Consider the following 12,020-nt stretch of genomic DNA (forward strand, 5'->3'; position numbering starts at 1 on the left):
CAGGGAGTATTCCCCCCCCCCCCCCCGCCCCTGAAGAAACAAAAATCTAATCCAACATTTCCCTTGTCACTAGATCGTTTTTCAATTCAAACTTTATGGGAATGCATTAAGTGCTCAGATCAAATTCACTTTTTGTAGGGGCTTCTGCATCTTTGTATGGGATGAGCAAGATTCGGGTCCAGTAGTACTTTAAGGACCGACTAGATTCCAGGGTATGAACTTTAGAGAGTCAAAGCTCCCTTCATCAGACATATATGGGATATTTCTGCCACTTCCTTCTGAATTTTCTCTGATATTAACTTAGGGAGCTAGCTGGCATTCTGTACCTTGTTTGAACATGTGAAACTGTTTTAGACTATGTCAGCTGCTTGTCTATCTAGGCCAGTGTGGGGGACTCCATTCTTGGTGGGTGTCCACAGATCGAGGCAGAGATCTGTCTCATGTTTATTCCTTGAAATCCTTTTCTTTGGGGATTGAACCCAGTGGGTTTTTACGTGTGCAGAGTATTTGCATTTCCACTGAGCACCGTTTAATTTCCTTCTTTGTAAGAAGGCAGTAAAATGTTGCAGTACTAATAGTATTACTAGACTAGTTTGATGTTGCTGCTTCTGTAAGTAACTTGTTTCCAGTATCCCAAAAACATATTTTGAATCACATTATTAAAGGGTAGTGGGGGGTGCTTCTCTAAACTGACTGTGTAAAACAAGGACCCCACAATTGCTTTAGGGTATGCTGAAGGGCTTGCATGTGTCCAAATAATATTTTAGACTTCTGGTTTTCTTTTAGCTATGGACTGCCATGCACTGCAGAAAGCTGCTGTATAAGGTTTTTCAGGAACATTTGTGTGGGGGCCATGGGGACTGTAATAAGCAGAATTTAGTAACATGGGATCCTGGATCCTGGCTATCATATTTGTATGCTTACCAAAAATGTTTGTAAAATATTTCTAGTGTATATTTGCCATGCTAACTTTCAGAATGATCGTAAACATCTTTATGTGGCAGTAACTATGTTGAGGATTGCTGCCTGTGAGCATTGCCTTACCTGTTCTAATAGTAAATAGAGGATAATATTAATATTAAATAAGCATATTCATAACCAATAGAAAGATGGGGTGGGCATACGTATGAGACAATGTGTGAGAGAGGAGTATGTATTGTTTTATGTTGGCACATGTATTACTGAAATATTAATGTTACTCTGTTTTGTTTCCTTCAGATGTTTCCTATTTCCGATACCAAGCCTTGATTAAAAAAGAACTCTTTGTGGATGAGGTGTGCAAACAAGATCAGACTGGGAGAAGTGAAGGTAAGTCCTGAGCATTCGTAATAATAGAGAAGCATTCATGTAGTGCTGATTATTTGGATATGTTCAATTGTTCTTCACAGCCAGCGTGGTATAAAGGCTAGAGTGTCGGACTACGAACTGGGAGAATCGGGTTTGAATTCCCACTCTGATAGGGAAAAGATACTAAGAGACTGTCTTGTTTGAACTGCTGTGGACCAATGACTATACTTCTTCCCCTGTCAGTGTTGGGTATTTTGTGAAGGAAAAGGAAAACATCATTTAAAAATTGGTATGCTGGCAAAAAAACGAATTGTGTTCTCCCATTAAAAAAATAGGGGATTGTTTGGGGTCATGGTAGAAAACCCCCAGTGTGGGACTGTCCAGTGATGCCATCCTTTTTGTTACCCACCTACTTCAACTCTCCCCTCACAGCATTGTTGAGGGGATAAAATGGAGGCAAGGAGAATGGTGTAAGTCACCTTGGGTCCCTATTGGGGACAAAGGTGGGTTAAAAATGAAGTAAACAAAATAAATAAATATATCAGCCATTGAAATAACCCTGCAAGGTAGGTCTGTAGTAGTATCCCTGTATTGTAGAGTGTGTGCGTGTGTGCGCGCATGTGCATGTGTGCATGCATGCATGCCATGTGGCTAGAAGAATTCACACTGTTAACTGAGATGCAAGGGACTTTATGTGGGCTTGCCTTTGGAAGCTTCTGTTGGTACAAAATGTGGCCACCTGGCTGTTGGGTGGGATTTTAAAAAGGCTTTGGATAGATTGATTCTCACCTCAAGATCAGTCAATTCAGTTCTTTCCATTCATTCAGTCATGGGACCAGTTCAAAACCACTCTTCTTTGTTCTTTTCTTCTCTCCTCTTTACCTTCCTCTTCTTTCAATGATCCTCTTGACCTTAATCTTCCATGGTAGCTCACAGTCTGTAAACACTGGAGGGCTTGGAAATAATCAGACTGAGCCTTTTTCAGCAGAAACCTGGGCAGTAAAATTTCAAAGTTCAAAGATTTAAACAGGGTATGTGGCTGCTGTCCTTAGGACACACTTTCTGGGAACTTATCCTTCTCTCCTCTACATAACTTTGTGGGTCCCCACCAAATACTGATTCTTGCCTCTCATCTCCATGCCAGGAGCAACTTCGTCTGCTAAATTACGCCATGTCAGGCTGATGTTAAAAGGGACCAGGATCTATGCTAAGAGTCCATCCCACACCCAGCCCTTAATATATGCTGGCAGACAATAATTCTCAGTTGTGGGACTTCTCCAAATGGCCTGATGTTGAGATGATGAAGGAAATAAGTTTCTGCCTGTAAACTAACTCCCTGTTGGGAGTAAGTGTTTGTAAGAGAGTCCCAACACCCTGGGGTTTTTTTTCCTCTAAGAAAAGCAGTTTTGGGTCGAAAGGAATTTTGAGCAGAGAGCTTAACCCCTTGACCATATATGAATATGTACTTTATACCTTGATGGACCATTTATCTATCCATCTAATACTGTGTGCTCAGTAGCTCTCCAGGGTTTCTCAACAGCACCTACTCGAGGGTCAAGAGAGATGACCAGGATTCCTTGCAGCCACACAGCAGCTTTGGGGAATGGCTGTTAAAATATAAAGGAGAGCCCAAATGGCCTCAGAATGCCTCTGCGGGGGGGGGGGGGAAGGGGCTACTCCTTCCCCTTTCAAGCCATTTTCCCCCTCCCTGTTTTTACTGCTTCATATGCACAGAATAGTCCATGTGGAGCAGAAAAAATGGGGGGGGAACCTCCCTCCTGTACTATTTTGGTAGGGGGAAACAGCTTGAGGCGGGAGGGAGGAGCCCCTTATCCTCCTGCAGAGGCATTCTGAGACGGTTTAGGCTCTTCTGTATTTTTTAACAGCAGTTCCCCAGAACTGTTGTGTGATTGCAGGGAATTGTAGCTTGACCCCCGAGATACTTTAACAGGAAATGTTGGGGGGACTGTACATGGGACCTTCTCCATGCAAAGCAGATGCTTTAACTCTGAACCAACCCCTCCCCCCCTCCCAATGTCTTAAAGGTACACTAAAGCTCCGGCTCTCCTTACCACCAGTTTTTCTGCTCCAAACTGAGTCTCCAACCTAATAGGGGAAAAAATGTATATTCTCACTTTTAAATTTCTGGTTGCTGTGCAGCTCTGCAAGGCACAGGTGCCTTGCCAGAAAAGAAGGTGGCAGGCCTAGCCATCACTGCTTTTTGCAGTTTATTACTCTGATGCCAGACACATGGTTTCCATAAGCACTACTGTAACAGCAGAGGGGGTGGTCCTATTTACTTAAACTCCAGCGCTGGTTAGTATCATAATAATCAGGACAATGTGAAAAAAATTCAGAACTGGATTATCTTATTGTTTGTGTAGGTGTGGGACTTGAACTTGGATAGGTGTGGGAAAACGTATACCTTGGCCTTAGAAAAATGTCATCTTTTCAGTTGAAAATTAATACTCAGTTTTTTGGAATTGGAGCATGGTAGGTGAAATCCCAAGATACATAATTAAATGAACAATAATACAGTGGGAACTAAAGGCGGTCTTTTATGTATTGCTTGTTGCATATCTGTGTTCATCACTTGTTCTGCTTTTGCCTGCTTCCAATCAGCCTCTGCTTGGAGTCAGTAATTTGTTTCCCCTATTGACTGAGTAGGAATGGTTTTCTGAATCACCTTTGAAGCAAATCTGAACAAAATACCTGCTCTCAGAGGTGGCTGGCCTGTTGCATCTCTGCATGAGTTACTGATCTGGATCGGGGATCACTTTTGGAACAATGACTCATAAGGAAATACAGTAGGTGGGTGGTCTTTTGTGAGTCATTTTTACTCTTACTTGATTCTTTGGGTATAAAAATGAAGTGTGCCTCTAGTTTTAAGTAAACAAGAATGTATTCTTCAGTTTTCAAGACTTCAGGAAATGCTGCTGTAGGGGTATGTGATTGACTGATTGAGGTTCCCTAAATTTGGGGTCTGTTACCCTTGTACTGCTCTTGGTCCATTTATAGTGACACACACAAGTATATACATTTGGAATAAAGAAATGATGGGGAAGAGTTTATTCGTTGATATAGTTCTGCTTCTCTCTAAAAGCATGAGAAGCACAACAACTCTGTTTACTTGTAGTTGCCACTAAGTTTCATAACCATTATTCAACAGCGCTAAGAGTTCTGAAGCCAGAATTCTTTTTTCTGCCATTGTGGCTTATTCCCCCTCCCCCTCAGTTTCGTCTATTATTTTTTAAATCTCAGTCCCTTGTTCTGTCACTTGTCCCTTCAAATCATTACAGATGCTGCATCCACACCCTCATCAAAGCTTAGCCAAAATATACATTTGTTAGCATTTTTGGTTTCCAGCCCCCTAATAAATCATTCCTTTTCAGCATACTAGTCATTTCTGTTCTGAATGATGTCCAGTTTTTCCTCTTCGGTACAGAGTACAATGCAGGGTCCTAAGTGTTAGTTTGCCAAAGCTACATTTTAAAAAACAAACACAATCACCTCCCAGATCTGCGATATGATTAATTTGCATGCACAAATCCAAATGGCATAAGTCGTCCCCCCCCCACCCTAAATGAACATAATTTTGAAAACTTCCTAAGTAATTGATGTCTACTGTTAGCCTTCAAAAATCTCTTGGCAATTGAAGTGATTTTTCTCTGTCTATATAATCTAGCTATCTCTAGCAAGCTGTTGCATTTTTATCCCACCCTTTCTCTGATGAATAATACATAAATAAAAATATGTCATTGACATGATAAAGAAGTAGATTTAGATCAGTCATGTATAGCTGAGCATCAAGTTAAGGTTAGCAGCCCCCACTCCCAATTTATTATGGGAAACAATTACACTTGGCTTCGGGTAGCATGGAAGGATGCTTTGTCCCATGAAGGGAAAAGGTGTAATCTCTTGCTGGGTTTGTTGAAGGCCGCTCCCACAAATGATACTATCTCTCACGAGAGTAGGAAGTCTTGTGAAATTTCTTCCAAGTGTCTCACAGCTGTATACTAGTGTAGCCCATGTAACGCTGTCTGGTCTTTGCAAGCTCTCCTTCTTGTGCCCAGGGTTATACGAGGCCGGAGGTTGAAGAGGGCCCTTGTGAAGACTAGGTATGGTTGGTTTTGGCTGACCTCTTCTTTGGGACAGTCCTCTTCTTCTGGAGGCTGCCGCTGCGGAACCTTTCCATCCTTGACACAGTTTGTGTTGTGCGTTTGAACAGCCTGTTCGTCAAGGTGAGGATGCAGTGGAAAGAGTGCTGGACTAGGATCAAGGTGGCCCCCTTCAAACCCCCGCTCAGCCATGGAAGCTTGCTGGGTGACCCTGGCCGTCGTTCACTCTCAGTCTAACCTGCCTCACAGAGTGGTGGTTGTGGGGACAAAGAAGAGAACAATGTTGTAAGCTGCTTTGGTTTCCCGTTGCGGGGAAAAGTGGAATATAGATATGTAATGAAAATAGTGAGGCCTCTCGTGCAAAGGTCCTGGGTGGCAGAAGTTGGAGAACCATAGCCAATAGACAACACTGAGCTTGATTCAGTATAAAGCACCTTCATAAATTTGTCTCTCTCTATATATATATGCCCTACAATGCTTACTTATGTTAGTTCCCCAACTCATGGTCAATTGCATTGGGTGACCCTGAATTCTAATATGGCGGAGAGCCAGTTTGGTGTAGTGGTTAAGAGCACGGGACTCTAATCTGGAGAACCGGGTTTGATTCCCTGCTCCTCCACTTGAAGCCAGCTGGGTGACCTTGGGTCAGTCACAGCTTCTAGGAGCTTTCTCAGCCCCACCCCCTTCACAGAGTGTTTGTTGTTGTGGGTATAATAACATGCTTTGTAAACTGCTCTGAGTCGGTGTTAAGTCATCCTGAAGGGCGGTATATAAATCGAATGCCCTCAAGTCATAGCTAACTTATAGCAACCCCTGCTGGAGTTTTCAAGAGACTAACAGAGGTGGTCTGCCATTGCCTGCCTCTGCAGCCCTAGTCTTCATTGGAGAATGTAGACAGAGAGCTTTTTCTCCATATCCCAGACCAGACTCAAGGGCATCTAATAAAGTTGATGGGCAGTAGATTAAGGAAGGACAAAAGGAAATACTTCTTTACTCAACAAGTGGTTAAAATGTGGAATCTGCTGCTAGAGGATATAGTGATGGCCACAGGCATAGACTGCTTTAAAATGGGATTAGACAGATTCATAAAGGATAGGTCTATCAGTGGCTACTGGCCATGGTGACTAAAGGGAATCACCACGTTTTTTATTTATCTACTTTATCTACTTCATTTATACCCCACATTTCTCCCCAGTAGGGACCCAAAGCAACTTACACCATTCTTTCCGTTTATCCTCACAACAACCCTGGGAGGTAAGTTAGGCTCAGAGTATATGACTGGCCCAAGGTCACCCGGGAAGTTTCCGTGACAGAGTGGGGATTTGAAAATTGGTCTTCCAGGTCTTAGTCCAATATTCTATCCATTACACTGTGCAGCCAGTAAACTTCTGAATACCACTGCCAGGAGGCAACAGCAGGCCTGGATCTCTACATCCTGTTTTTGGCTCCCTAGGTAACTGATTGGCCACTGTGTGAGACAGGATGCTGCATTTGATGGACCACTGATCTGATCTAGCAGGGCTCGTCTTATGTTCTTAGGAGAAGAAATTCTATTGGATTCTCTGACCTGTATAAAATAGAGGTGTATTGTGTGTGCATGCATACGAATGGTCCTGATTTTTCTGCCAGGGATAATGTGGGTGAGGGGTATATTTGAATTTGAAATATATGTCTTTGGTATTATATTTTGGGTTTCGTTCTTTAAAAGAAACTTTACTTTGTGGTTTCCATTAGCCTGTTCATGTTAAGTCTTCTCCGCATAAGCTTTGGTCTATAGCCCTAGCTCCATGAAACTGGGAGCTGTATAGATTGCTGCCAGATGTAAATACTCAAATTATTACCTCATTCTATTGGCTTGGGCAAAGTTTCATTTCTTGTACTGTCAATAAAAGTCATGGTAGAATACTGCTTTTATTAAATCTTAATAATAAGGAATTTTTTGGAACGTTATTTACAAAGATGATTCAAATTTGCGATGTCCTTCCCTTGGCTTGGATTTTGCTATCTTAATATCCCAGCCCTGTTCACTCAAAATTAAATCCCGCAGTGGGACTTGTGTATAGAATTACAGCCTTCGCATATATTTATTTAAAAAAAATAAGTCCCATGACAATGGCTTAACTAGATAAGATACTAGGAGATCCAGCATTTTAAATGGTGAATTTAATAATAAACAGTATTGATTACTCCATAATTAAGAATATTGCTGAAAAGAATCCCAGTTTTTTGTTGAGGCTGCTTTAGTAGAAGAAAGAAGGGTTTTAATCTACCTCTGTGAGGAAATAGAGGCGTAATTGAACTGGTTTGTTACCATCTTTAAGGATGTTTCTTTTATTTGACATACCGCTAATAACTGTTATTGGTCCTCCCTGGTTTTGGTGCTGAGTGTTTATATGAATTGAATTGTTTTATATATTATCAAATCATTTAATATATTATTCTAGATACTGTTTAAATGTTCACGTTTTAATTAATTAATTAAATTTATAGTTCGCTCTCCCCGCAAGTGGGCTCAGAGTGGATTTACATCATAAATATGTAAAAACAATAGCAAAGCTGCAGGGCCTATTTGTTTTGAACCCAGCCAGCAAGGGTGACAATAATGGGTGTAGGCTTGCGGAGGGGAAGGGGGGCACCCAGCAAAAGGCTGACGCCTGCGCTCCCCTTCCGACCGCATGTTCTCCCTCGCATAGACTGCCGCTCTGTAAACTTCAATTAAATGGAGAGCCAAGCTGCAAGACCAGGATGCCTACATTTCCCATCAAAACTTGAGGGAAGTTGACAAGTGTCCAACCTGTGTCAGGCGTCACTTGTAGCTTAGCTCTGAGTCTGAGCCAAGTGGTTCCTGCAGTACTGCTGGGCCTGGCTAGGTCCTAGGCCAGTGATGGTGAACCTTTTTGAGCCTGAGTGCCCAAACTGCAACACAAAACCAACTTATTTATTTCAAAGTGCCAGCACTGCAATTAAACCTGAATACTGAGGTTTTAGTTAAGAAAAAACAACTCATACAGTTGTCCCAACTAATTAAAATCTCTCTCTCTCTTTCTCTCTCACTCACTCAGGAGCCACGAATGAAAGTAAAGCAAGTTAAATCAAAGCAGTTTGCCCTTCTTTAGACCAGCACCCCTGCTTGCAAGCACTCTCTCTCTCTCTCTCTCTCTCTCTCTCTCTCTCTCTCTCACTCACTCACTCAAGAGCCACAACTGAAAGTAAAGCAAGTTAAATCAAAGCAGTTTGCCGTTCTTTAGACCAGCAGCCCTGCTTGCAAGCACTCTCTCCCTCCCTCCCTCCCTCCCTCCCTCCCTCCCTCCCTCACTCACTCACTCACTCACTCACTCACTCACTCACTCAAGAGCCACGACTGAAAGTAAAGCAAGTTAAATCAAATCAGTTTGCCCTTCTTTAGACCAGCAGCCCTGCTTGCAAGCTCTCTCTCTCTCTCTCTCTCTCTCTCACTTGTTCAAGAGCCATGACTGAAAGTACAGCAAGTTAAATCAAAGCAGCTTACTCTTCTTTAGAAAGCCAGCCCCAGCAGCCTCGCTGCTGCCTCCGCTTCCTGCTGCTAAAGAGACGGGCAGCAGGGAGGCAGCCTTGAGGAAAAGGAATCACGTGGGCAGGGCCAAAACCATGTGATCTCTGCTCAGAGCTACTGGAACGCCGTTGCTGGCATTCCCCCTCCAAATGAGCCCTGGACCTAGCGATCGACGACTTAGCTCGCGTGCCCACAGAAAGGGCTCTGCGTGCCAGCTGTGGCACCCGTGCCATGGGTTCTCCATCGCTGTCCTAGGCTGTTAAAATGGCCAGATTTGCTTTTGGTGTGATGTCATGTCGCAGAACAACTGAGACTGCATGTAATGGGCAAAAAACCTGGACATGGAGATGTTGGTTTTGGCAGCAGATTCAAGTCTACCGTAAAGTGTAGTTTGGCCTGAGCAGATGAGAGTGTAATCTGTGCCTGGAAGCATCACAGAAGGTCCTTTAAACTTCTTGAAGAATGAAATGAAGAGAAATAAAATATTCTTTATCTGGAAACCACATTTTGTGGGGAGGGGGAAGGAAGGGGATTTCCTCTATCTCACAGTTAACCAACCAAACAGTAACTAGATTAAGAAACTAATATTTCTGTCTTGCTGTTGTTTCTCATCTACATGCTAATGCGTATTGCAAATAAAGATGGCAATATAAATTATGAACAGCTATATTAATGTGAGTATAAAGCTTCCACAGCTTAAATAAATGTCTGTATTAGCAAACTACATGGATAACTGGTCTTGCAGACTGACGTTGGGATTCATCAGGGACAGAAATTAAGATTTCACGTTGGCTTGAGCAATAGTTACCAAGGAAAGCTGTACATGTTGGACGTGCACAAGATAATAGCATTCATCTCTAGAGTGAACATGGTGTTTCAATTGCCTTATGTCATCTGGTCTTTTAATGGAATTTCACAGTCTCCAGCAAGATGGAATGCTGGACTTTGGCCCAGGGGACCCGGGCTCAGACTGGAAGCTTACTGGATGGCTTTGGAGGAGTTAACACTGCTTGGCCAAACTTACTTCATGTAATAAGACTTCCAGTGATCTTAGGGCTAGGGATCACCAGTAAGTTCTTACCCGCTGATAGCTTGCATATATGAAACAAATCACACACCACAGACCTAGCTCTGGTCATTTCACCTACCATTGCCTTAAACTCTGCATCATGCAGAGAGGATGCAGCTGAATGTAGAATGCGACGCTATGGAGCATCGAAACAGTGAGAGTGATACATACAAGGTGTGAATGAGCCAAGAAAATATGGACATGGTGGCAAGTAGTTAGCAGAACTGATGCCAAAGACACCCTTCTTGGCCTCTGCTGAAGAATGCCTTAACATCAATGCCACAGCAAATATGCGGTTTTTATTAGCGACACATGTAAGTCCCATAGTCAGCAGTAATGAAAAGCAGCTGATTCATTAACTTTGGTGTCATTATATTTGCAATTAATATATCCAATGTATTGTGAAAGTGAAATTCGAATAAATAGGATCCAGAAAGACTGCCATCTTGTACTTTTCCTTTCTTTTGTCGGAGCAGAAGACAGTTCTACAAACCTCTTTCCTGGTAGGCTTGATAATTGACAATACTAATGCTCAACTTTTTTATTATACACAAGACAGCATTAATAAGGCGTATGCAAAATCTTAAGAAACATTGAGTGGCTGACAGCACCATTGCCCTTGTATGGTAAACTATGAGGATGACTTTCTGTTCCCCTGATAGGTCTGTGGCTTGGCTACTTCTGGGCCTCCACAAGTATTTGTGTCTCTGTCTCTGATAGTTAGTCTAAGTAGAGGTGGACCAGTAAGATACTGGTTTAGTTCATTTGTTGCTGTTCTTATATAGTTTCGGGGAAGGGCCTGGAAACAAAAGATTGTTGTTTACGGCATTGCATTTGGGAAAGATAATATTTCTTTAAATGGAATTTTTATTTTATTTTTAGATCATGTCAAATAGAATGTTTAGCAATAAAGGAACCAGTGATTGTCTGAGATTTAATTTGTTTAAAATAGGATTTAAGATAATAAATATAATGTTAACATTCAACAGCTGTAACAAACACAGACCTTTAAAATTCTGTATACAGCTGTGATGACTCATTCGCTTACATTCTACAAATTTCGCGTCATGTGCGAACGAGAAACTCTTCGTTCATGATTGCTAATTGGAGAGCCAGGATTAATTGCTGGTCCGTATCAAGTGTTAACACAGTCGCTAGTCTGGGTTTGCAGCAACATAAAGTGTAGAAAGACCTCAGACTGTCTAAGAAGAACCGTTGGAAACTTCTTAACCATAACAGGGCCCAGTTTGCTTTTCATGTGACTAAGAAACTGATGCGAAATATGGTTTACCAGCACAGTCACAGTATATGTTTTTAAGAATGCAGGACTTTCAGACAGTATTAGAAAACAATACATACAGTTCCCTACGGAAGGGAATAGCCTGACCAACCCTGGTAGAAATGCACAAGGCTATGTTAGATTAGCCATCCAGAAACCCCAAGAGAGTCTTTTTATCCAATCATCTTGGGCTAGAGAAGGTCAAGAGAGAGCAGAATGTTTGTTTGAATCTAAAAAAAAAACCCCTAGTTATGCCATGCACCAAGTAACATTGTGGTGCATATAGCTGCAAAACATGCAGAGATGCACAAAGGAACACTGTTGGGTTGCCCAAGAGGGATGGTGCAGTGGTGGTAGGTGCAAGTTTTTTTTTTAAGCCTGTGGTTTTTTTGCAAAAAGTTTCTAAGGCTCACTCTTGATTAGCCATCTGTGCACTTGATTTGGCTTCCAGGAGCATTTACAAAAGAAGTATAAACATCAAATCCTGTCTGTAGCTTGTGTTCAGATTGTATTGTCCTCCCCCACTGTAATGGATGAAACCATCGTGTGGCAGTGGTCATGGTGAAATCTTGCCTTCTGAAGCACTTCAGTACCTACTGGATTTTCTGACTACCATCTCCCATACTTTTGGCTTGGTCGATTTGCTCTCTGGTTCTGCTTTGTGATAAATCCCCTGGCATAATTCCATAGAGAGATCTCACTGTGTGGTTGATTCACCAGTCTGGTGTATTAGTG

The 12,020-nt window shown here is 42.2% G+C and overlaps 1 protein-coding gene across 1 annotated transcript in view; it reads left to right on the top strand.

Annotated features, from left to right (window-relative positions):
- Positions 1 to 12,020, top strand: part of ATP8B4 (ATPase phospholipid transporting 8B4 (putative)) — a 74,683-nt gene that overhangs the window by 1,885 nt on the left and 60,778 nt on the right. Inside the window, 1 exon segment of the mRNA XM_055002298.1 lies at positions 1,219 to 1,308. Coding sequence (XP_054858273.1) covers positions 1,219 to 1,308 — 90 coding nt within the window.

This window comes from Eublepharis macularius, chromosome 18 (genome assembly GCF_028583425.1).
Source record: "Eublepharis macularius isolate TG4126 chromosome 18, MPM_Emac_v1.0, whole genome shotgun sequence".
Taxonomy (NCBI): domain Eukaryota; kingdom Metazoa; phylum Chordata; class Lepidosauria; order Squamata; family Eublepharidae; genus Eublepharis; species Eublepharis macularius.